The sequence below is a fragment of the Phascolarctos cinereus genome, unplaced genomic scaffold (genome assembly GCF_003287225.1).
Source record: "Phascolarctos cinereus isolate Bilbo 61053 unplaced genomic scaffold, phaCin_HiC Scaffold_726;HRSCAF=1367, whole genome shotgun sequence".
In the NCBI taxonomy this organism is placed as follows: Eukaryota; Metazoa; Chordata; class Mammalia; order Diprotodontia; family Phascolarctidae; genus Phascolarctos; species Phascolarctos cinereus.
In genome coordinates, this window is record NW_027556098.1 from 203,523,093 (window position 1) to 203,550,710 (window position 27,618).

The 27,618-nt window shown below is 35.1% G+C and overlaps 2 protein-coding genes across 2 annotated transcripts in view; both read right to left on the bottom strand.

The window, feature by feature from the left end:
* NUP35 (nucleoporin 35) overlaps window positions 1-12,214 on the bottom strand; it is an 89,879-nt gene extending 77,665 nt beyond the window's left edge. The window contains exon 1 of the mRNA XM_021006395.2: window positions 12,127-12,214. The gene's annotated coding sequence lies outside the window, so the exon portion shown is untranslated. The remainder of the gene's footprint in view (window positions 1-12,126) is intronic.
* DUSP19 (dual specificity phosphatase 19) lies at window positions 1,257-27,618 on the bottom strand. The gene is made up of 4 exons (XM_021006396.2): window positions 27,218-27,618; window positions 15,564-15,610; window positions 12,127-12,279; window positions 1,257-5,016 (listed from the first exon to the last, which is right to left on the bottom strand). Exons 1-4 carry the CDS (start codon window positions 27,441-27,443, stop codon window positions 4,834-4,836), a joined length of 609 nt encoding a protein of 202 aa, XP_020862055.1. The 5' UTR covers window positions 27,444-27,618; the 3' UTR covers window positions 1,257-4,833.

Consider the following 27,618-nt stretch of genomic DNA (forward strand, 5'->3'; position numbering starts at 1 on the left):
CCTTAGAAGCCATATGACTCTATGATCTTATATCAGTATGTAAACAGGCATATGGGTTGATAATGTCTTCTCAGTTGTCATTTTTGGGGATTAAAAATAGCATTTGTGATATTTTCTTTTTGAATTTTTTCCTTTTTTTTTTTGCTATCTAAGAAATTGTTCCCTGAGTCCCTTTGAAATTGCATTTCCCCCCCAGCACATATTTATTTATTGTTTGACTAAATACAGCTCTTCTTTTCAGGTTCATCTTCCTAAGTGCCAATTGCTATTTCTTTATATACTGAAGTGGTAGAAACTAAATATAATGGCTTCACTATTGCCATGAATGAGACTTACATCACAAGAGGAATATTGTCCAGTTTCCTCATTTGAATTCCATCTTCCAGTTTCACAAATTTCCTCAGAATAATCTGGGCTGGGTTATTTTCCTGTCAAACTTTTTACTGGTTCAATTTCTTCCCAATTGCTTTTACTGTTTCATGAGGTAAAATATTGCTTATAATTTTTCTCCTTCATAATGTTTTACAAATGAACTTGTATTCTAAACTAGTGTTGCCTTTGACTATTCTGTCATTCTATTTGGCAAAGAGATTGAGTACCTTTGTTGGGTTAATTTCTGGGCTCTTTTGACCTCTTGCTTGGATGCCTTTTTTTTTTATCCTTTGCATTGGTTGAACTTTTCTAAGAAATGGTAATAACGTCTTTACTTTTGTTCATTTTCCATTTTTTGGAGTCAAAGTCTTATTTAAATAGGGTGGGTTCTTCATGAAGAAGTTATAGGAGGACATGGATAAGAAGTACACAGATAAGAGGGAATGGATAGTTTTTGGTCTACCCTGCTAAATGGAGTACTCTCATGGATAAGGTCACAAAAATATGATAGCAAAAACTATCTCTTTTTTTTTAAGTAGATCTCATTTTAGGAGTTAAATTCATACAAATAGAGTATTCTCTTTGGATCCCTTAGCATGGTGTTCCTTAGGGGTTACTATATTTGAAAGTTACAGTATAACTCTAACATTGAGTTCTGTACTGTTGTTTCAGTAGTAAGAAAAATTACGTTCCCCCATTGCTCGTCACTAATACAAAAACAAACTTTCTTGGAATGACTTAAGTCACAAAGACTATCTAAAGTCTCAAAGGTAACTGATAATTAAAATTATTCAGTTGTGTGATCAACAGGTTTTCTTAGTTAACTTGAATACAAGAAGCATTTTAATTATTTTAAAACAAAAACTCACAAAGAAATTAAAAGGTTGACACAGGAAAAAACATAAAATTTATTATTTTAAAATCAAGTATTTTTGCACCTAAAAAAGTACTTTGGTGCAGGATAATTACAAATATGCACACAAAATAAATGTCTTTCACTTTCTGAATCACGAGGCAAACTTTAACCATTCAAAAAACAAAGCAAACACTTTGAGGTTTCTTACTGTGACTGCACCCACATGAATGGTAACATAATAGTACAACGAAAAATCTTAGAAATAGTTACATTTATAAACAAGAATTCTAAAACCTTCCATCTAAACTGGCTTAAAGTTACAAAGAATGACTAAGTTGTAGCTAAAATTGTTGTTGAGCCCTTCCAAAAGTTTGTTTTTTGTTTTGTTTTTTTCCTGCCAGTAAGGACTGACATTATACATTTAGGCTCAGTCATGTACCTGTATGTCTATTTATACTCATTCGTCTTGGTAACTTGTTCTAAGTATATCTAAGTACATAGTTGAGAAATTCATTGTGTCACACTCAAAAATCTTCCTTCCAGTATTAGGAACATTTTGAGTTCCTCACACATTTGAAATGCCTGACTCACTGATATTTGTCTTGCCAAGTTTTACTTTTTTTTTCCATTGAAATGATTCAGTCAAAAAGAAAGTAGGTTGCCCAGTTCCTGAAGAATGCTTTCCAAATGCTATGCTTATACATCTTAATGGAAAAAGAAAGGAAAAAAAGAACAGTATCAATAAGAATTTAAAACATTATATTTTTCTTCCTCTCAGTGTTGTTGTCATAGTGGTCTAACATCATGATCAACATTTTGCCTCAAATCTAGTGATACATGGGGAAAAGGAAAGGAATGAGATTTTCAAGTTCATATAAACTCCAAAAATTATTCATACCATTGGATAAATTTTAAGTATTATATAAATAAATTTAGTTACCTAAGTAAAACAAAAAGTAACTTGAAAATTAAAAAGGGGAATTTTATTATCTAAACCAATATATAGCCTGCCTCTTCAAATAAGTGAAGTACTCCATATTTTATTTCTTTTCTATTTAGAATTTTGAGCAAATATGAGCTTTATTTTTTCTCTTAGTCTAGATATAAATAATTAAGCGTGACAGGAAAAAAATTTTTGAAGTTGTATTTTCAGGGACTCAGCCAAAATCACTACTGCACAGATGGGCCTATATATGGGACTTTTTTTTTCTCTACCAAAACAGTGACATTTGGTATCTACATATATTTTTGATTCATAATGTTAGCTAGTGGGATCATAATAAAGTTTCTTTTTAAAATATCTTTATGCCACCAAGATAAGGCCTACAGATTAATTTCTCTGCATGAAATCAACCACAAATATACATCTGACCTATCACTGACTCACCAACAAATAGTTTTTTAAAAGATCTAATCTCTTAGGTGCCATTCTTAGAGGCATCAAATGACAGTTTGTAGGTAAAATTAGGTTGAGGTCAAAGAAAGATCTTTACTAGAAAGAAGGTATGGTAAATTCATGTCATGTGTCATAAAACCAGAATGACACAGACCAGAACTCCAGATATAAATTCTATGCCAAATTACATGTTCTGTGACATATAATGTACATTATGTCCCAATTCTTAGTAAGCTAAAACTTAACAGCACCGTGAAAAAAGAAAATATATTCACATCAATGCAGTCATTAGCAGAAAGAAGGGTCATCTAGAAAATCTATGAATTCTTGGCAAAAAATGACTAAAGAGAATACCACAGAGAAAGAAGTCCTAACATTCAATAGGACATTTGCTTTGGTCATTTTCAAACTGGTCACTTTAGTTAATTTTATACTGCTTCTTAGGATGAGTATGCTATGAGAGGTTTCAGCTCTGGAGACTGTTCCAGCAATTATTTCTCTCAAAGCACACAACCTGTTATCTATCATTTTTCAGCCCTTTGCCTGTGAGAGCAGCATAGAATATATACCTTCTCATCTGCACAGCTGTGCTCAATGTACACTTTTCAACTTATTTTCACGGAATACTGTTGTTCAAATGTGCTATGTTTATGACAATCAAAAAAAAATTCCCCTGTAGCTTACATTAACTTCCTCAATTATTAAATACTAATGAAAAACTTTTTTTTTTTGCTTTTAAGCAATTGGGGTTAAGTGACTTGCCCAGGGTCACACAGCAAGGAAGTGTCAAGTGTTTGGTCTGAGGCCGGATTTGAACTCAGGTCCTCCTGACTTCAGGGCCGGTGCTCTATCCACTGCACAACCTGCTGCCCCTAATGAAAAACTTGTAATATAAATTTCACAAACAGGATTAGGGATGTATATTTCATATCATTAGCAATAACATATTAATAGAAATAATGCTTTTGTTTTTTTAAAAAAAAGTTTCAAAGAGCTGGGAGAGAAAATCTCCAGGTGGTTTTGTAATATTGAGAAATCATTCTTTCCCAAATAGAGAAACAAAAGCAAAGGCAATGAAATAATTTATTCAAGGTCTATAGTCAGAGGTGAGATTGAAAACGTGTCCATGAGAACCAGGTCCAAATTATTTATTAATTTTAATTTTTTTGCTTTTCTTAAAGAATTGTATACAACAGAAGTGAACAATATCAAGTGAAATTGATTATAGCCATTTTTGTTTTATTGTCTATGTGAGCTTTAAGTTTACTCATGACAAATAGGCTTTTTAGTATAAAGAATATTTTTCAGAAATCTAAGGCTTCCAAAAACTTCATAAAATAGGACCCAATAAAAGTATAAAAGGAACCTAGAAAGAGAAGAGATGCCTGACAGTAAAATATATAAATCAGAATATATTGTAACATATTACTGTGTATATGGGGTAGGGATGGGGAGCAAATGGAGTTGGGGGCAAAAGCTACCAAACAGGTAAAGGACAAAACAACAATAACAACAACAACAACAAAAAACCCTAAACAATTAAAAGGCAATGAACTCTGGTGAGAGGATATTCAAATGCTCTGTATATTACAATTGTATACCTTCTGAATAAACCTTTTGGTTGTAAATTTGCCCTTCAGGGAGTTTGAGCTATTTATTTTTATTGGAAAAGAAATGCAGACAAAGAAATCTTTCTAAGGTGATAACTATTTTTCTAATACATGCACAAGTCAAACAGTATTTCAGCATTTTTCTTCATCAGAACAGTTACTGGAATAGGAAAAACACCAAAAGTATTCAACAATCAATTCATCCTTCTTTCAATGTTCAAATACAGACTTCAAATCTGCTTTTACTTTTTTCCTCCAAAGAAGTTAACATAATCAGTGATACCAATGTTATCTGGTCTATGCAATTCAAAAAAAGCATTCCATCACGCATTTTAAATGCTGAAGAATAAGCAATATTATTTTTTTTTAAATTAATTTAGGCTGAAGCTCAAGATAATTAGGCCACCTCAGTTTCCACTTTGAGGATAGCAAAAGGAAAGGATTTGGCTTCAGCTATTCTATGCTAAAAACTTGGTTTTAAAAGGTCAATTGAGAAGTTATAGTTTCACATCATCTGTTAAAATGCCATCTCACAAACTGTTGGCTTCATCTGTTTCACGAATTTTATTATGCCCAATTACTTATTCCCATATTTTTTTTTACTGTTGATATGCTCGAAGTTGTTCCATGAAGCCAGAATTTGGGCATATAGCAGGTCTTGCATTTTTCACCAAAGAAAAGGCACTGGTAAATGTGATTTCTTCGGTACTCATCAGGAAGCCAATTATAATTGCAGCGGCCCTGGAGATGCCTGCATTACAATGAACAAGAACCACTCCATCCTTTCAAGAAAAAAAAATCCACATTCATTTGAGAAACATTATCAAGCTCACTATATACCATTTAGAATTATCATAAAGCATAGTACATATAAGACCTCTTCTTGGATTATTACAATATAATCCACCATAAGCAAAGTTTAGGAAATATTCTCCTCTAGAAGGACATATAAGTGTTCCCCAAATCAGTTTTGAAGCCTAAAATTGCAATTGTACCCTTTTTTTTTGTACCTTAGTGATACCAGTAAAGCTGGTAATAGTATCATGTTTATAATTAGCACAAAGAATATATTAGGAACATAAGTACATTTCAAAACAAGACAACAAGGTCCACTAAACAAAAAGATGAACCCTGAAGCAAACTAGGTACAGTAAGTACTCCTGGGGGGAAAAAACTACTTAGAGAGAAGTAATAGTTTTGATCTAGCAGCTAAGGAACAGATGCCTTTCCCATCAGATTGCATTCACTTTCAGCTACATTCTTGACTACTATACATTGTACTCTGAGCACTATTAAGTAACCTTAAAATTGCAACCAAGAAGCAAACAAACCCTCTGTAATTTAAAGTAGAAAAATTGTGCAGCTCAACTTTTTTATTCAAACTATTCTTCAAAAGTGTATCTGATCAACCATTTTTATTAAAGCTAGCAGGCAACACAGTACAAAGATCTATACAAAGGAGAATTTAAAGCAAAAGCACAAAAGAAAAGATTTTGCTATTTCTCATAAGTCTATTGACAGACTCCAAAGGGAGGAAGGAAAGAAAGGAGAAAAGAAAAAATAGATTTTTTTTATTAAAGTCTAGATTGGAAGGAGTTAAAAACAATAAGATTAGACCTCAGTGAGAAAAGAGGGTGAAAAAACAGAAAAGCAATAGAAATGGGAGAGGATGAGTCCTGTCTTTATTATGGTTAGTCAGAAACACTAAGCTGAAGATGTGAGAGTAAAAAGTCTAAAAGTCAGAAGAAAGCTGAGTGTTCCAGACATATGATTAATCTAGGGCTCCTTTGCTCCTCCTGCATTATTTTGTTTCATTTTGACTGTATGGTTCTTAATTTTTCTTTTATTTATTTAGTTTTTTTTTTAATTTAGGCAATTGGGGTTAAGTGACTCGCCCAGGGTCACACAGCTAGTTAGTTAAGTGTCAAGTGTTTGGTCTGAGGTCAGATTTGAACTCAGGTCTTCCTGACTTCAGGGCTAGTGCTCTATCCACTGTGCCACCTAGCTGTCCCAACTGTATGGTTCTTCCTAAAGACTATGAAGTGAGGGGTCAAGCATTCTATCAAATAGAAATATTTTTAAATGCTAATATGTAAAAAAAAATCTATTTAACACCAAAAAAAATCTGTTTCTGCCTTTATTTTCCTTATAATTGCTAGTACTGATAAAATGGTGAGTTCTAACAAAGAGGATTAAAAGATGTGCATTATACTATTTTGGAACAATACCTTTTAACATTAGTGAAATACCAATAGTTGCATTCTTAAATTTAGCATGTCCCCTCTGCCCTTTTCTTCTTTTTTCTAATCTATTAATTTTATCTTCTATTTGATACATGTTCAAACTCAATGTTGCCACAATCTTCTTTATAAACTAAGAAGTATTTATAAAATCAGGAAAGTACCTGAAAGTACCAAAGCTTATGAACTCAGTGGAATAGTTACATTAAGAGCTTGCAACAATATGAAATAGAAACTGTAATTGGACACTGAAATGAGGTCAATAAGTGAAAACCGTTTCAGGTAACTTGCAAAGGATACCTTACAAGTGAAAAGAGATGCAGTATAAAACAAATGCTCATGGGGACTTATGCTATCAATAATGAAAGTGATAGATCTGATGGAACAGCCTTGAGACAGGTTGGCCAGCCTCGTGCTTTTTAAAAGTTAATGATCTAAATGAAATGTTGTACTCTGTAGTAACAGAAAAGACAATATTCCTGTCACTACATTTTCTGATCTGAAATTAACATCACCTGTTGGGATAGCGTATGTAGGATGACAATAATGAGAACTTTTAACTATCAACAAATTATGAGCAGTATAGTATGGAGTAATGTGTAATTATTTCTTTTGAACACAAATAGGAAAAAATAGAAATAAACTTGCAACTAAAGAATTTTTAAATACTTTCTGCCCCAACCTAGGTTTTCAATGGTGTAGAGAATTCTGGGGAAGGAAACTCCCAGATCAATGTAGATTAGCAACTGTTCCACAGCTTCCTATTAGGCAGAGAGATTAAGTACTTGCCCAAGGCCACAAAAACAAATTTAATGTGTCCTGGTAGTATTTGAACCCAGATCTTTAGGACTCTAAGGCCAACACTCTATCCAAAAGGCATGCTGTCTCTACTTTAACAGTTTACTTTTCTACAAATGTCTGAATTTACTCGCGTCGTACTTTTTCATCCTTCCTTATAGAATTCCCCATTCCTGAAAGCATTTTCAATGAGAAATATTGGCTCTGTATTTAAACTACAGAATAATAATAATCATTTATATAGTATTTTTCTTCCAATAAGCTGAAAGTACAATACGAGTTACTAAGAGAAAACCTTTCACTCTATAATCCAGGTATCACACAATGAACATATGGTGTTATTATCCTCATTTTCCAATGTATTCTCTTTTCAAAGGTCATAATGAATCTACAATTCAATTAGATGATAAGTTCCTTGAGTGTAAGGACAGATTGTAAATTCCTTAAAAACACTTAGTACAGGAGCATACTTTAGTGTTTCATTAAATACTTACTCATATTCCTCAAAGCTCAACTTAAATGCTATCCTCTACATGAAGTTTTTCCTTGATTTCCCTAAGTGTTAGTGCCTCCCTCCAATAACGACCTTGTGTTTATTTTGAATACACTCATCTATGTCCATGTTGTCTTCCCCAATAGAAGGTAAGGTTCTTGAGGACAGAGATTGTTTCATTTCCATCTTTTATCCCAAGCACCTAGCACAGAATAGTTATTTAATAAATGCTTTTTGATGATTGATGGACTATAATTCTTAATTTTACATTGGGGATTTATAAAATTGAACATAATATTTTTCCATGCTGCTTTTTGTTTTGAGGTACTGAAAATTAATGTGCTGATGGCATGTTTTTCAACTATAGTCAACTCTTGATTATGTATGTTTGATGGAGGCAAGCATTAGTATAGGCAATCCAAAATGGTGGTAGAACTCACTTTTTGCCATATCAACATCTGAGTCAGAGAACTCTAAATATTAAATGCCCAGGGAGATACAGGAATCTGAGACAATCTGAAGAATTTTGAAAAGTACGCTAATAAATTCAACACATTTTCTATAATACCCTATGATGTTTCTTTAAACTATACTTTTAAAATTCCTGATCTTTTGTCCTGAGTCAACAATAAATAGGTAGAAAGGACAAATGCAGTTTGCTCAATCAATCATTTATTTATTTATTTGTTTGTTTTTTATAGAAGGAAAGGCCAGGTTGGTTTCGGTTCCTTAAAAGAACACCAAAGTATTTTGATAAAGGTTTCATTTCTCAACTATATAGAGAACTAAGTTAAATTTATAAAAATACAAGTCACTCTCCAATTGGTAAATGGTCAAAGGCTTTAAATAGGCAGTCCTCAAACAAAGAAATCAAAGCTATGTATAACCATATGATAAAATGTTCTAAGTCAGTATTGATTAGAGAAATGCAAATTAAAACAACTCTGAGGTACCACTTCACACCTATCAGATTGGCTAAAATGACAAAAAAAAAAGGAACATGATCAATGTTGGAGGGAGTGTGGGAAAACTGGGACACCAATACACTGTCCATGGAGTCATAAATTGATCCAACTATTTTGAAGAGCAATTTGGAACTATGCCCAAAGGACAATAAAACTGTGCATACTCTTTGACCCAGCAATACCATTGCTAGGTCTATATCCCAAAAACATTTTTAAAAAAAAAGGGAAAAGGACCTATTTGTACAAAAATATTTATAGCAGCTCTTTTTATGGTGGCTAAGAATTGGAAATCAAGAGGATGCCCATCAATTGGGAAATGGCTAAACAAGCTGTGATAGGTAGATAGATAGATAGATAGATAGATAGATAGATAGATAGATAGATAGATAGGTAGATAGATAGATAGAGATAGAGATATATATGTGTGTGTATGCATACATATATATACAAATGTGTATATTTAATATACATATATATGTGGTATACATGATGGAATATTACTGTGCTATAAAAAACGACAAGCAAGGATGACTTCAGAAAAACCTGTAAAGACTTACATGAACTGATGCAAAGGGAAGTGAGCAGAACCAGAACAGTTGTACAGAGTAACAGCACTACTGAATAATGAAGAATTGTGAATGACTTAGCTAATCTCAGCAACACAATGATCCAATACAACCCCGAAGGACTCATAATGAAGCATACTATCCTCCTCCAGAGCAAGAACTAATACTGTCTGAATACAGACTGAAGCATGCTATTTTTCCCTTTCCTTCTTTCATTTTTTTTGTCTTCTTGCACAAAATGATTAATATGGAAATGTTTTACATGATTACACAAGTATAAACTATATTGAATTGCTTACTGTATCAGGCAGGAGGGAGGGGAAGGAAAGAGGGAGAAAAGGATAGAATTTGGAACTCAAAACTTTTTCTTAATGTTAAAAAAATTGTTTTAACAGGTAATAGGGTAGGGAATAAAATATTATTTAAAAAAACACCAAATAAATGTCTGGAGGCTGGATGATTATCACTTCTGTGGTTTATTTTCATCTTTTATTCCTCTAGCCTTCATGCTTAAGTTGGCTAAATACCCTATTAGGCTGGGCAAGCATAAAGGTAGAAAAAGCAAACTCACAGAGCTTTGTAAGACTTCAGCAAAGAAACAAGTTTGGAAGAAATGGAGAAAAGATTGGAAAGGTAGCTTTAAAGGAAGGTAATCAGAGAGCAGAAATCAAGAATTAACCGTTTGCTCTACAACTAAGTAGGTATTGACTTTGGCTAAGTCATTTCCTCTCTCTGGTCCTCAGTTTCCTCATCTGTATAATGAGCAAATTAAATTAGATAACCTTTGAAGTCTGTTTTAGCTTTTAGATTTTATGACTCTACGACAATATTCTATAGGTAAAGACTTGAATAGAGGATAATATCCACATCAGGGAATAATAATTATCAAATTCATGAATTTCAGTGTTAATATCAAACTTTTGTTTAAATAAATCAGCTGGACAGATTAGGAAATGTCTACATTGCAGCACCAAACCAAAATATTTATTTCCTAGAACAAACTAATGCTCTCAAATAGAAACAGAACCCATTGCTTAAAAGGAAGAAATTTAACCTTAATGAACTAGATAAGCCACCATAATTCACAATTTAATGTCTCCTGCCCTATTCTAGACTTTACTGTGTTCAACTTTTAACTTTGATATCCATATTTTTATAATAATTGATAAGAATGTATTTCTTCATTTCCCCCCTTAATATCTGTGTAGGAGTGCCAAATTATAAAGCACTTCAGCTTTTTTTTTTTTTTAGTATTTCTATCACTGTGCAGGGGTGGAGAACCTGTGGCCTTGAGGTCACATGTGGCCTTTTAGGTCCTTGAGTGCGGCCTTTTGACTGAGTGCAAGTTTTACAGAGCAAATCCTTTTATGAAGGGGATTTGTTCTATGGAGTTTGAATTCAGTCACAGGGCTGCACTTGAAGACCTACAGGGCCACATGTGGCCTTGAAGTCTCAGGTTTCCCCCCACTGCAGGGTCTTTCCCTTTTAATGTTACAATCCTAGAGTTGTAACAAAATGTTTGAAGGGCACAGTTCTCCTGCCTTCAGCTCTGAACAAAGTTTTCTTCATTGATGCTTTCCAACTGATTACCATTGAGTAAAGGAGATATGGAAAACCATATTTAAAAGATTTTCTAGATTTTTAAATTCCCAGTGCTTAGCACAGTGCCTGGCACATAGCAGGCACTTAACAAATGTTTATTGATTGATTAATTGATATCCAAGGAAACCTAGTGCAAAGACTGGTGAATAAGATATTATATAATGAATTCTAAATCCTAATCCTATAATACTCCAAGAAAGTCACTTTGGTTCACTATAAATGACTCTGTTTCACCAACCACAAACTATATCTACCACCATGCCCCTTACTTATGAGGAAAGTATGCTCACAAAAATGATGCAGTAATTGTTACTATAGACAATAACCCACCTAGTTCCCTGACTATCAGAATCTTAACTTGGATCCAATACAGTATTAGTACCCAGTTAGTGAGCAAAAGATTGACACAGTTGTATTAATATTCTCAGTGGTTTTCTTAGTGTCAAAAGAAAATTTCAGTTTACATGCTCTTCAGTAGAAATCCCCTAAATCCTACATTACAGCAGACTAGTTCATAAATGTAGTACACACATTTAGTTCCCAGAGTGTCCTGAAATGTTACATTAAAATAGCAACAATTCTCTTTTCTTTCCTATAGTGGTGAAATAGTCATACTGTCATACTGATAAATGCACTATTAGGCCTAAAGCAGACTTTGTAACAGAGTTAGCTTGTTTCTGTTATTCAGTAGTCCATTTGTCATAAGCTTTCAAAGAGAAGTTATCTACATATTTCGATTGAAGAATTTAACATATGGAGATGTTTACCTCCTGAAGTTTCTCAGAAGAGTATCATTAGCCCCTGGTGTACAGGAAGTGGAGGAGAATCAGATTAAATCTAAAAATTAGGTATTCTATTGTGGAGAAAAATGCAACAGGAAGCACAAGAAAGAGAATCATGAGGAATATGGATGAATTAAATGTTTTGAGAGAAATCTTGTGATTCATTTAAGATAGGTGGTGTTATATTTCTGACTTTTTCTTTGATAAACTATATACCAAAATAATAATGATAATAACTTAACATTGATATAGTGCTTTAAAATCTGCAAACACTTTACAAATACTGTCTTATTTTATCCTCACAGAAACCCTGGTCAGTTGGTGCTACTATTGTCCCTATTTTACAAAGTAAGACAACTGGTAAACACCTGAGGCTGTATTTAAACTCAAATCTTCCTGACTCTAGGTCCAACACTCTATCCACTGCACCACTTAGCTGTCCTTACCTTCAATTTGGCTTCTTCAATGAATTCAAAGCATTCTGGAAAATAAGATATGATATTGGTTTCAGGTAGATCCAGGATAGAAATGTTCTTATATGTAAAGTCATTGAGGAAAGCATTTTCAACTCCACAGGCAACATTGAGAATATGAGTAACCTAAAAAGAAACACAAAGATAAATTTTAGAACTTGTAGAGTTTAGTAACACAGGATAAGAATATGTGAATGAGTTTGTGAATTTCTACAGTGAGATATTAGACCCATTAAAAATAAGTACATCTTAAATAATCCTTAAATGGGCAAAACAAAATGTGTCTAAAAATTCAACTACAACAAAAAACAACTAGGAAATAAATTACATAGCTCTATTAATAAAACTATAAAAAACATAAAGGGATACATATTCTATTTACCCAAAGGAATAATATTTGGGGGAAATGTGGAATAAGGGAAAATTTGTCTTTACCCTACTAATACTTTCTTCTTATATCCATACTTAACCACACAGTCATAAAGGAATGGACTCTTCCTAAGTTTTCAATTATTGCTCATTTATCAGGTATTTAGTACTTTAAATCTACCCCGGTCTCCCAGGAGTATTTTTATTTTTTTTGTTTTGTTTTTGTTTGTTTTAGGCAATGGGGTTATGTGACTTGCCCAGGGTCATGCAGCTAGTAAGTGTTATGTGTCTGAGGCCTGATTTGAACTCAGGTCTCCTGAATCCAGGGCCGGTGCTCTATCCACAGCACCACCTAGCTGCCCCTCCCAGGAGTATTTTTAAAGAGGATCCAAGAGCCTGCTTAAGAAAAAGTCAATACATTGTTTTATTAATGATAGACTACCAGTGAAGAGGGAAAGAGATCACCTTGGAACCTTGGAAATAATAACCACCAATAAGAGACAATCTACTCCACCTATACAGAAAGGCCAGACTTATTCCCATCATTTTCCCAAGTACAACACCTTTTGAGGTCTCAAAGATTAACTGGACCAGGAAAATGAATCACAATCTCAGGAAAATAAGGGTTGAGAGAAATAATCATTAAACAGTTGTTAACCACAGTATTGTCATTTGGTAATAATTCTCTATGTTATCAATCTAGTGTCTATGACAAACATTTTTATTTAGATACTAGAAGGTCATTATGCTATAAACTCTCAAACACAAGTTTTCCCTGTGAACAATCATGAATTGTGGATATAATGATTTGTACACGAAATTACAAATTTCAATCACCTCTAAGTTTTGCTCCTACTCAAAGGATTATTCATGGGGATAAATCCTTCTAGAACTCGTGCATTTATTTCTCTCAAAATTCATTGACTGGTTCTCTTCTAGAGCTCTTCACTGTTTGATTCTTAGGGGAGTTGGGCAAAGCAAATACTACAAAGTCAGTATATTCTAATAGTCAGGCCTTACTGAAGAGTAAAGCTTTACCACTTATCAGTTTAGTTCCTTTCTTGGTTTGGTTCCTTTGAAATAAAGGATAAGGGGAAAAGTTGCCATTGACTTTATGCCTTCTTCAAATATGCCTATGGAAAGTACTTTTAAGAAAGAGTTGGCACCTAAATGTTTACAACTCTCCTAACCACCTTGTAGAAGGGGGAAAGAAAGAGAATGCCAAAATCCTTCTTTCTAATCTTCTCCTTAGGAAAGATTATACAAATAAGATCAAAGTGGGAAAAAGAAGAGGGAGCAAAAATATTTGGGAATAGAGCTTGTAGGCCTTCCTTTTTCCCCTAGTCCCTCTGCTTGTCCATATCCTATCCATCTTTTAAAATTCAACTCAAATTCCATTGTTTATGAGGTTTTCCCTGAATATTCTACACCACAGTGATTTTGCTTTCTCTTTTCTCCCACTGAATTTCAAGTCAGTCACACAGTTTAACCTTTAAATATATGCAGTCTTAAATAGGTCGCCCACTGTTATGTGTGTATTAGGCTTGTAGCCCCTAAAAGACTTAGGGTATCTAAGGACCTATCCTTAGTAAATGGTGTCAGACACATAATGCACACCTGATAAATTATGGAATCACAGATTTAGAAGTAGAAGTGACTTAGAAATTATCTGATTATTTTATCATTTTATCACTTTATCATCATATCATTTTACATATAAAGAAACATGCCCAGAGAAGTAACATGGCTTTCCCAAGGTCACACAGGTATTAGAACCAGAATTTGGATACTGATCCTCTGACCTCAAATTTAATCATATTTGATTAATTAATAAAGGGAACATTAAGGAGATATATCCAACTCCCCAAAATATAAATTCAAGGAAATGGTCTGGCATATAGAAATTCCTGAAAATGATTTTCCACAGGGTAAAAATTGTCCTAGAATGGCACTGTTTTATATCTGAAATACCAGGTTTAGGGGCAGTGAGGTGGTGCAGTGGATAGAGCACCGGCCCTGGAGTCAAGGGGACCTGAGTTCAAATCCGGCCTCAGATGGATAGCACTCACTAGCTGTGTGACTCTGGGCAAGACACTTAACCCCAATTGCCTCACCAAAAAAGAAAGAAGTAAAGAAATACCAGGTTTGAATCCTGCCTCTTCCACTTACTAGATGTGTGACCCTGGGCTAATCACTCAACTTATTTATCTCAGTTACCTCATATGGAAAATGAGGATATCACCAATAGCCCTGTTTACCTTACACAGTTAATATGAAGATCAAATAGGATAATGTAATGGAAAACATCTTGAAAACCTGTTCAGCATTATACAAACATAAATTATTATTTTATACATAGAGCTACTGGCTTCAAAATGTGACATAGAAAAATCACCCTATTTGATTTCCTATGTTATCCTTCAATTTCTCTGTAAGCTTCCTATCCAGTTCTTCAGACCCTAGCCAGACTTCCTTTGGTTCACTGATAAAACTGGACATAGAAATTAACAGCACTTTTTTTTAAAGAGTTACTCAGTCTGTTTTAGTAGACTGGAATTAAATTAGCATCCCCAGCTTTAAAAATAGAACACTAAAAATATGCTAATTCATAGTCTTATTTGTCACTATAGCTAAAACCGTGTATTTTCTTCAAACTTTGCGTCATCCTATCATTCTATAAACATACTGATGGAGGCAATACTTATAAAAATTCAAATAAATCTTTTTTCCAATAAGTCACAAATTAAATCTGTTTAAACAAACACTTTGAATTCACTTAAAAAGTCTAAAAATGACCGGGTTCATGAATTTAATAGTTTTCCTTCTTAATAGATGATCCAAGTTCTAACAAAAATCTGAAACTCCCAATAAACACACAACTCAATATATTTAGATTAGGCAGGCAAATTTTAGCCACATTTAAATCATGGGAAAAGATTATTTATTAAATTCTAGAATTTTACTAAATACTGAATTATGTACTTTTTCTTGAAATAGATGTGAAACACTAATGAAAATGCTGAATTTTAGATATTTTTTACCTTGTGTTTTTTCAATGTGTCTAAATCATGAGCAGCGTCTTGTGATCCTATTAAAAAAAAACAAACATAAATCATATTTATGTAGTACAGTTTTACAAATATTCTCTTCATAGCCTGATCAGGTATGCAATATAAGCCTGATCATTCCAAATTGCAGACGAGGAAATTGAGATATAGAGTAATTATGTGACTCTCTTAAAAGAGAAACGCTAGAAAGTATGCACATCAGTTGGTCTACAAAAGTAATTGCCCTCATTCTCTGTGCTTCAAGGCATTAAAAATATAACTAAATAACCTTTACTATAATCCTATTAAGTCTTCACTTGCTTTTTAAAGATGGCAAAGTTATGGGCAAAGATGTCAAAAAATAGGGTGAATGTGGATGTACCTCAATGATTAAACAATATTTTGGTCAAACAAGATTTTTCAAAAATCCTTCTGGATTCCCATATCTACCAAAAGGGCACCTGACCTGGGTTAGCACATAATAAGAGCTTAATAATTTTTTCCATTAATTCCTTTAATTATTCATTCACTTTGTTAAAATTTTAGACTTAAATACTAAAACTTAAATACACAATAGAAAAAGAAACATTATAAACTTAAATACAAAATAAGAAAAGAAAAAAATGTCATGTGCACAGCAGAATGTGAGGATTCAAAATATATAGCAATAAATTTCCATTTCAAGAAAATCTGTGTAATAAACACTATGCATTGTGTTGAGAACTGTTCATCTTTTTTTTTGCTTCCTTGTAAGCTTTCTTTTGTTCTCTGCTGTGCACTTTTTACTTTGTTCTTTTCTCCCCTTTTTCCCCCTCCCAAGGCTACAATTAAGCATGGATACATTTATATATATAAAATATATTATATATTACATACATATATATGTATATGTATATACACACACATATACATACATATATAAATATATACTTTCCCTAACAAATTCTGCTTCTGAGCTTTGTTTTTATGTTCGTGCATATCTCTTATTTCCTATCCCTCCTAACTCCTCTACTTTACTTCTACCTGCTGCCTTGTCCTCCTATTACTTAATCTGCCTCCCTCCAAAGATCACTTCCTTATCCTCCCATTCCAGTTAATCTAAACACCCTTCCCTCACCCTCCTGTCTAGAGATCCTTCCTTATTTTCTCCCCCTCCTTATCCCCTTAGTGTTTTATTTCTTTATAAATTTAGAAGCCCTTTATACTCTTCTAGATCAGGGCTTCCTAAACCTTTTCCACTTGAGACCCTTTTTCCGCATTTCAGCAGCATTTGTGGGTATTGCGTGACCTGAGGGCATGCACAGTGCAAAGTACTCATGCTTTGTGTTCAGAACCAAGGTTGCAAGTGAAATTGCACAATGCAAAATCCCAGAAACAGCTGGGATTCATTACACATTTGATTTTGAATTACTTTTTGGTCATTGAACATTCAGAAACCTTTTGCTGTTGTCAAAAAAAATATGAGGTTGCGACCCACAGTTAAAGAAGCACTTTCTAGATGTATATGTATTGTTTCCTCTTGAACCCATTTCCAATGAAAGTAGGTTTCCAGAACTAACAGCTCTCCTCCCCCAGCTAATTCCTCTGTGTAGGTTCTTCCTCTCAGTACCTCATTTGTAAAAGATAATTACTCTTTTTAGCCAATCCTAAACAGTTTTATTTTTTTAAAGTCACATCATACTCAGATTTACCCCAATCTTTCTTTTTTTTTTTCCCTTAGGCAATTGGGGTTAAATGACTTGCCCAGGGTCACACAGCTAGTGTCAAGTGTTTGGTCTGAGGGCAGATTTGAACTCGGGTCTTCCTGACTTTAGGGCCAATGTTCTATCCACTGCACCACCTAGCTGCCCCTTACCCCAATCTTTCTTAAGAAATATCCAATTACTAATAACTATCTTAGACATACCTTTTACATACATAAAAGATAAACAATCTGTCCTTGAGTCCCCTGTAATTAGTCTTTGGTATGTACCTTATATTTCTCTTGGCTCTTATATGTCAAATATTCTATTAAGTCAGGTTGATTTGTTTTTTTAACAAAGTCCTGAAAATCTGACAATTCATTAAATATCCATTTTTTTTTCATTCAGGATTATGTTTAGTTTTGCTGGGCATGAACCCCAGTTCTTTCACTCTTGGATATATAGCGTCCCAAGACCTGCAGTCTTTTAGGGTCACTACTGCTAGGTCTTGTGTGATTCATTCATTCACTTTTGGCCTCCTGAAATGCGGCTTTATTCCATCTTTCCAATCTTGTCTTTTCACTGCTCTCTTTCATATCGACTTAGAACACTCCTTCCAAACTGTACTCACCACATACTATCTTCCTTTTTTTTTGGCTCTTCCCTATATGAAATAATTTCTTAGCTCAGTATCCTACTGTGGAAATCTACCAATCCTTCAAAGTTAGGATCAGATACTACTTTCCTCAATCAAGCTATTCGTCATTCCCTTGACAGATGAGATTTCTGCCATCTGTGAACTCTTTTAACACTGATCAAATACTTATAGTTTCTTTGGCATTATGAGTTATTTATGTTCATGTTGTAATTCTTCTAAGAGGTTGTAAACTTCTTATGATCAGGACTGAGTTTTATTCATTTTTTTAAAATTCTGTATTAATCCAGACCACAGGGGGGGAAACCTATGGCCTCCAGGCCACATGTGGCCAAACATTGGATTCAGTCAAAGGGTTGCACTTGAGGACCTAGAGGGCCACATGTGGCCTCGAGGCTACAGGTTCCCCACCCCTGGTCTAGAGTCTAGATACTCAGCAGATAGTTGTTGAATGAATAAATAAGTTGTAGCATCAGACAAGGTGAATCACTGCTGGCAAATTAGTCAGTCAAACCCTGGGCTAACCCCAGGCCTGTATCTTGTATTCTGAAAGGTCCTTTCTGGCCTAGTCCAATTATAAGATTTTAGCTAATTCCAAGGAGCCTCTGAGAGAGTTTGCGATTTCGGACTGTCATTATGAACCTGAAACCCAGAGAGACCCTAAAACTACACCAACACATGCATGCTCTGAGGTGTTATCTCAGGAACTTGACAAATTGGCTCCAATTACTTAGCCAGTTAGAACAGCCAACCTCAGACAATCTGGATTTGTTACCATAGCCAAGGACAGGAGAAACATATAAACTTTATTTCTGGAGACTTCTAAATCTTATGTTCTCCTGAAATGGAGTCCTTTTTATAGCAACAGTATTTTTATTCTTATCTGATTTTGCACACAAACACTTTGATTCATCTGCATATATCCTTGGTTGCAAGGGAAGAACAAGTGTTCTTCAGGTCTCCACCTCCACTGCCAGCACCCAGTTTCTTATTTCTTTTTACATTTGAGAAAACAGGAAGCTGCCTATAATTGGCTTTAGGTAGCTGCTGCAAAATCCAGGTCCCATGCACATGTACAAAAAAGAATATACAAAGAATGCCTTTCCTGAAGGCACAAGAGGTCGTAAATGTGGCCCTGACAACATCAAGTGAGTAAGCCCTGGGCTTTTTCTCCAACCCCACCCCCTGACTTGGGTTTTCCTTTATCAAAAGGCCTGTCTGAAAATTGGGTTCAAAGAAATTAAGCGAAACTTGGTGATTTTATAGAGTACTATCAATTTTTCCATTTCTTAGCCACTACATTAGAAATGTTTTATTTCCTTATGAAGCAAAACACAGAAACATTACTTTGTCCAAATAAAACTTAACTTTTGCAAATATATGCCAAAGGAAAGGCAAGAAATATTTCTAGGCTTGATTACTCTATTCTGAAAATGGCCTCAGAGACATATGTTTCTTTTTTTTTTCAGTGTTTTTTTTTATTAATTTATTTTGATTTATCAACAATCACTTCCATATGCTTTTGAGTTGAAAATTTTTCTCCCCCTTCCTCCCCCCTACCCTCCCCAAGATGGCACACAATCTGATATAGGCTTTACATTTACATACCCATTAAACATATTTTCACATCAGTGAAGTTGTAAGTACAAATTAAAACCAATAGGAGGAACCATCAGAAAGATGAAACAAAACTCAACAGAAGGTAAAAATAAGTGATAGCGATTTGACTTCCATAGTTCTTTCTTTGGATGTGGACAGCATTTTCCATCCCAAGGCCTCTGGAGATGTCTTAGATCCTCACAATGCTGAGAAGGGTTCAGTTTAACAATCTTAGTCATTGCATAACGTGGCTGTTATTGTGTACAAAGTCCTCTTGGTTCTGCTCACTTCACTCAGCATCAGACCATATAAGTCTTTCCAGGTTTTTCTGAAGTCAGCCTGTTCATCCTTTCTTATAGCACAATAGTATTCCATTACATTCATATACCACAACTTGCTCAGCCATTCCCCAATTGATGGGCATCCTCTCAATTTCCAATTCTTTGCCACCACAAAAAGAGCTGCTAGGAATATTTTTGGACATGTGGGTCCTTTTCCCATTTGTTTGATCTCTTTGGGATATAGCCCTAGAAGTGCTATTGCTGGGATTAAAGAGTATGCACATTTTTGTAGCCCTTTGGGCATATTTCCAAATTGCTCTCCAAAATGGTTGGATCATTTCACAACTCCACCAACAATGTATTAGTGTTCCAATTTTCCCACATCTTCTCCAACATTATCATTTTCCTGTTTTGTCATGTTGGCCAATCTGATAGGTGTGATGTGGTGCCTCAGAGTTGTTTTGATTTGCATTTCTCTAATCAATAACAATTTAGAGCATTTTTTCATATGACTATAGATGGCTTTAATTTCTTCATCTGAGAACTGTCTGTTCATATCCTTTGACCATTTATCAATTGGGGAATGGCTTGTGTTCTTATAAATTTGTCTTAATTCTTTATATATTTTAGAAATGAGGCCTTTATCAGAGAGACTGGTTGTAAAAATTCTTCCCCAATTTTCTACCTTCCTTCTAATCTTAGTTGCATTGCCTTTGTTTGTGCAAAAACTTTTCAATTTAATGTAATCAAAATTATCCATTTTGCTTTTCATAATGTTCTCTATCTCCTGTTTGGTCATGAATTCTTCTGTTCTCCATAGATCTGATAGGTAAACTATTCCTTGTTCTCCCAGTTTACTTATGGTGTCAGCCTCTATATCTAAGTCATGAAGACTTTGGTTTTTCCATCACCAAGAAACAGATGAACCTGGGGCAGCTAGGTGGTACAGTGGATAGAGCTCCAGCCTTGGAGTCAGGAGGACCTGAGTTCAAATCCAGCCTCAGACACTTGACACTTACTAGCTGTGTGACCCTGGGGAAGTCACTTAACCCCAACTGTCTCACCAAAAAGCAAAACCAAACAAACAAAACCAGATGAACCTTAGTTCTGAAAGGTGCATAAATACATAATAATAGCATGCGGGAACCGTTTAGGTCAGTACACAAAAACAATGGCTAATTTAATTGTTTTCCAACTAATAACTTGAATGTAAAAACACAGTATTGAGTTCAAATTTGTTCTTCCCAGAATCTGTTCTAGAAACCTGTTCTAGAAACAGATGCCAGTTTCTATCTTATTTTAAGGAGCTATCTTTTCAATAATGTTGCACTCTGAATGAAAAATTACGTCTGAATGGGGGGAAAAAACCTAAAGCATTACAAGATACTAAATTACAACTAACTATTCAATAAAGAAGTAAATAGCCACAACGATTTGACAGGCATTACAATGCTTACCCATTAAATAAAATTATTATCACCAAAATAATTCATAAAGAAAATAAAGATAGTTTTAGCTTCCAAGAATAAAGTACAATTAATGAAGTTAATGTTGATATATCTGCCCAGAAATAATCTAAATTCCTTTGGAAATCTCAAATGTTTCATTTGTTTGACATTTGCATCTAATGGGGACTTTTTCACATCAACCAAATACATTTTCAAAAGTAAATTTTTTGGAGAGCATGACATCATTCATTTCTAAAGTATCTAGAAATTATGTATACTATTTAATTTTATGTCTATGGGCAAAAAAAATCTGATATAAAATTGTAATAATTTAAATCATATGATTATAATTCATAAGGAAAATATGGCATAAAAGATATTAGTGAAGAGCATAGGAGACCAGAAAAGGAAATGATTTAGTGATATAGTGAGGTCCACAAGTACAGCAGTTGTACTTGGGCCATCTACCTGTTAACTATAATGGATTTCCAGATGCTCTTTACTGACAGGAAGACAAGAAGTTTTGAGGGACGAAAAGTTGTGAAGGGGTGGAAGAAGTAATCCTACCAATGAGATGCCACATCTCAAAGTACAAGACAGCAGTAATAGAGGCTATGTCTGACTTATAAAAGAAACAAATCAACATCATAGATTCTGAATTTTAACATATACCACTTGATAGAGGTAGAAGAAAGAAGCTGAAAGCTGCAAGAAGCAAAGTCAAGGCAATGAGACGTAAGGGCGAGACTCTTTTGGGTGCAAATGAACTATTCCACACTTGAGGCCCATCAAGGAGCAAGGCCAGGAAGTCTAGCAGAGAGCTCTGTCCAGCACAGATGATGCACCCTGTAAGAAGCCAGCCCAGAGTTTGACCAACCTGCCTAGCCCAACCAGTCCAGAAAAGATGCTATGCCCTATGAGAAGCTAGTCTAACCTATTTGTGAAAGGACTACCCAGGGGTGGGGAACCTGCAGTCTCAAGGCCACATGTGGCCCTCTAAGTCCTCAATTCGGGCCCTGTGACTAAAAGCCAACTTTATACTGATGCCCTGTCCTTCAGTGGACTTCATGAGGATTCTCTGGAGAAACATCAACAAGACACCACAGTTTTGCAGTTGTAGTTTGGCCACATGGGTTCCCTACAAGTATGGCTCACTACCACCATACTTTAATCTGTACCCACTTTCCTCCCATATATTTGGTGCGTATTTGTGGGAGAAGATACCGCAGGTTTGGGGGGCTTTATTTGTGGCTATCATTCTTGCTATGCTGTTTGACTCTTTCCTAAGAACTAGTTCAGTCTACTGCCTGATGGTTAATGGGAAAAACACCAGTGTTAACTCTGGAGCTACAGTGTTAGTAGCATTCATCTACAGGATTACCTCTAGAAGCTGATGCAGCGCTTTTTCCTCTAGGTACCCAACCTGCTAGTAAGAGTGTAAATTGGGGGATTGAATCCAGAGTGGATGTTATATAGGATTCTAAGAACTATCATCTGGAAAAAGTGAACAGAAAAGTAGTTCTCAAACAGAAGGATAACCAGTCAGAACTATCTACAGGGTAGTTATCACAAATTTGAATAGCAAGCCCAACTAAGGACATAAAATAAAACAAAAAAAGAATTTATGCTGTCAAATGGAGATGTACTTTTGAAAAAAAAAAGTATGCACTTTTACAGTTGCTAAAATGTAGGCATAAATTACTAGTGGTCTCCAAATGTGCCTTACACATCAGAAATGAAGAAAAGTAATGAACTACTAATATTTCCTTGTTTCATGGGAGCTTCTTGACCTCTGCAGCTGATCACCCCCTCCTCCTAGATACTCTTTCCTTTCTGTGGCATTGTTATCTCCTGGTTCTTTTTCTTCCTCTTAGTCTTCTTTGCTGTTATCATTATCCATGTCCTTCCCCTTCTGTGTGGATATACTCCTGTGTTCTCTCCTGGGCCCATTTCTCTTCTCTCTCTAGGGTGATCTCATCAGTTGTCATTGGCTTAACTATCATCTTTGTGCAGATGATTCCTAGATTTAAATATCCAGCCCTAATCTTTCTTCTGAGCTTTAGTCTCACATCACCAATACATATGATACATCTCACACAGCATGCCCTGTGGATATCTTAAATATGTAGTACGTTTAAAATAGACCTCACTATCTTTTCCTCAGAACCCTTCCCTCTTCATAATTTTCCTCTTTCAGTTGAAGACACCACCTCCAGGTTTGAAACTGCAGAGTCATCTTTGACTGTTCACTCCCCATGATTCCCTAAACCCACTTAGTTGCCAAGTATGGATTCTATATTTCAAATCTATCCCCTTTTCTTTACTCACATGGCCACCATCCTAGTTCAGGCTCTCTCACCTGGACTATTACAGTAACTTCCTAATTGGCGTCCTTTCCTTTGATCCTTTTTCTACATAGTAGAAATCCTTTCTCCACATGCCAGTGATATTCCCAAGGAATAAGTCTAACCTACTCAGTTAAAAAGTTCCAGTGATTCCCAAATGACTCTAGTTTAAAATGCAAACTACTGTACTCCATTTTCATTCACAATCTGCTTCTAGTCTCCCTTTCCAGGCTAACTGTACATTTGTTTCATCTCTGATTCTACATTCTAGGCAAACTGGCCTACTTCCTGATTCGTCAAGGCTCATCTTGAGGATGGATAAAATTTCAAGGATAGACCTTTGAGGATAGACCACCTAAGGTCTATTCTGAGTCTCCCAGTACCTAGCATCCTCTCCCTATACCAACCAGAAATTACTTTGTATATATTGCTTTAACTTATCTGGATTCATGCTGTCTCCCCCAGTAGTGTGTAAACTCTTTCAGGGAAGAAATATTTCACTTTTGGCTTTTTATTTCTAGCATGTGGCACATCTTTTTGGCCAAACTTGTGATTTTATTAGTGTAGGAAGTTCCCAATGAGGAAACTACTACTACCAACAGTTCAGCAACTGCCCCCAATTTGTAGTCTCAGAGTTGTCTGGTCCATTGAGAGGCTAAACAACTTACCCAGGGTTATATAGCCAGTATGGGTCACAGGTAAGACTTGAATCTAGATCCTCTCCAACCAAACCACTTTGCCTCTTGCTTGCCACATAATAGACACATAATAAGTACTTACTGAATCAATAACTTATTGAGCAAATCATTTACCCTCTATCTCAGTATTCTCATCTGTTAAATGAAAGGGTTTGGTTTAAATGGCCTCCAAGTTCCTTCCTAGTTCTAAATCTATGATTCTATGATTATACTATTAATTTATTTGTTGAAGGGACTATTTATATATATATTTAAATACAGCAGCATATTTAGGCATTAAGTAAATACTTAATCATGTTTATGTCAGTAAGTTGAAAAAAGTATAAATTACCTTTTTATGGCTCTCCAACTCCCTTACTCCTCACTGAAACAAAGCAAACCAGAAGCCAAAGTTGTTAACTAGTATGTAATTCTGGAAGGGAGGGCAAGAGAAGGCTGAAGTTGGAGAAATAAAACTAGAAATAATCCCATGCCACTAAAATAGGGAAAAAAGTGGTCAGGAAGCAGATTGTACATTATTCAAGAGGCAGGGCTTCTGGGATAAGAGGAACAAGCTAAAATAGGTCATGTATCCCATTGGAAAGGGATGGTAGAAAGTAGTTCATAAATCATAGGAATATGGAATCATAGATTTGGAGCTGGAAGGGATCTCAAAGGCCAACTAGTCCAACACTAACATTTTATAGATGAGGAAACTGAAGCTTCAGTGAGGTTAAATGACTTGTCCAAGTAGTAAGTATTAGAGGTGGGGCATCAAAGACAAATGAAGGCAGAGGCTGAAGAGGGCACCCCCTTTGATGATATGAAAGGTAATATAAAAGGACTTGTCTCAACACTTTAGAATATTCTCATCTGAGCAAAACTGTTTTCATATGTCCATCTGGAACAAGTCCAGACAAAGATAATACAAAGATTAATTTGTTGTCTTCTTGTAGCTTTGTAGAAAAGAATAATTTATTAGCTTAATTAAGACTTTGCTCATTGTTGCCATTTTATAAAATAATTCCACAAATACATGTATTAATGTAGATCCTCCAACAGTATTACAACACTCTGCAAGCTTCTTGTGTTATTTCTACCAAACAGGTAATCAAACAGCTGGTGAATAGACATCCTTGGAAAAAGTGAACTAAAAAAGTTAAATCCTTTTCCAGTCATGGTAAGGGAGTCTGGTGAACTTCGAAAACTAGGTTCATGGGAAATAAGATTGCAAGGTTTTCAGCCAATTCTTCACAAAGTAAAAATTTTTCCCTCATAATTTTTGAAAATTGATAAAGGAAAGGGCTTTGCTTGGCAAAGTGCCCATACCCTACTAAAAATACCACCTTATAGTTGCATAGAACTTTACACCTTTCAAAGTACTTTTAAATTCTTCTCCCTTTTGCTCTCATAATAGCCCTGTGAAACAGATGGTAAGGTGGGTATTATCAACTCCATTTTACACTCAAAGGTACTGAGGCCCAGAAAAGTAAAAGGCTTACCAAAGGTTACAAACGAGTTAGTTCCAGAGCAAAACAGAGCTTTCAAATTCCTATCCTGGTGTGCCTTTCTCTACAGATTCTCTATAACTGTGGGCAAATCATTCAATAAGCCCAAATTCTCAATTTCTCAATTTTGCTTTTTAAAAAGGGAAATAATCGAGATTGTTTTCAGTAGTATCGACTGCTATGAGTAACATGTCATTTAAAAATATAAAACAAAAAATGTACGCTGTTAGTAACAGTTAAAGAAGTAGGTAGAGGTCAATTTAGTCACATAGGCAAATATTTTTCAAAAAAATTTTAGTGGTATGACTCTTTCCCTACTTACCTTTTATGTTATGGTTCAGTGAAAGCAAAGACAAGGAATGCCCTAGCCCAGAAGACAGTTAAAGACAACAGGTGCAATACTACATGACAGAGCCCATTTCTTGAACCCTACAGAAATAGCGCCTGATTATATGTAGGCACAATTGTATGCCCTTACCATCAGATGAGCATAAAGGCAAGTCAAGTAAGTGTATCATGGTGAATTTCTCTTAAAACTTCCCCCCCTCTATTTACATAAACAATTTCCACCTTTCATAAATATTATCATTGAATGTAATGTTATACATAAAGAACTTACCTCTCTCTTAGTCACTAACACACAAGCGATTAGGCACTAATCAGGCATTACATCAGCCAATTCTTTTGATTATTTATGGTTCAAATAGGGTGAAAGCAAAAAACATAACCCTTATATTCCTATGTAAGAAGTGATATACTATACCATGACCTCACAGGATAATAGATTTAGGACTGGTAGTGACCTTGGAGGTCACTGAGTCCAGTCTTCTTATTTTACAGTAGAGTAAACTGAGGCCCAGAAAGGTTAAGTGATTTACCCAAGGTTACACAGATAGTCAGTAGCACAGACAGCATTTAAACCCGGATCTTCTGACTCCAAATCCATTGCTTTTTCTACTGTTTCTCTCATTGTTGTTATCCCATGACAATTTCTCCTAAACCCACATTTCTATTTAGTTTGATAAACTTTCAACAAAAAAAAAACCTCATAGTGATCCCTGTTCAATTTGAGGAGTCTCTCCAATCAACTTGAGCAGAGGGTTCATCTAGTCCTCTGCTTACAAATAAATCAGCTGGCAAATTTTCCCTATTCATTATCAATTTATATCCATCTTGAGAAATTAGGAAAGCAAGATGACAACTTATATATATTACAGCTATTCAATACTGTGTATATACTAGGGCATGTGCTTCTGACCAATACAGTGTACACGGGGTGTGAAGACTGACTTTTGCCAGAAATGTCTGTTCATCTACAGTGAATTCCAAAGCCCAAATGCAAACATTTCAACTTTCCAACTGTGTAACTGATTCCAACTGAATTAAGGATTTAAAAAAATAAATAAATAAGCAAAATGATGACCCTGACTCAGGAGCCAATACATATACTCACCCAGCAGCAACCATGGCTTAATTACACCAACTTGCAGGTCCAGGCTCAGGTCCTGCACATAACCACAGCCACCCCCACTGCCAGGCTCAACTTCTTCCACAACGTGAATTCTGGCATCTTTCCACGTTTCTATAATTTTTTTCCCAGTTAATGTTGTCACCCTGGTGCATTGCTTCCTGAGATTAGTCCGGGAGAATGTTCTAATTTCCTGGTTAAGGGAGTGCATTACATGAACAGTCGCTGGTAACAAATAAAAGCAAATCTAAGATGTACAAGGTGAGGCTGATCTCTTCTTCCTTTATCACACAGGTAACAAGCACACCACTAGTTTCTCCCTCCCCTTTGGATTCTAGCAGCAGCTACTGGGCCGGCTGACAGCACCACCAAGCCTCATTTTTCTA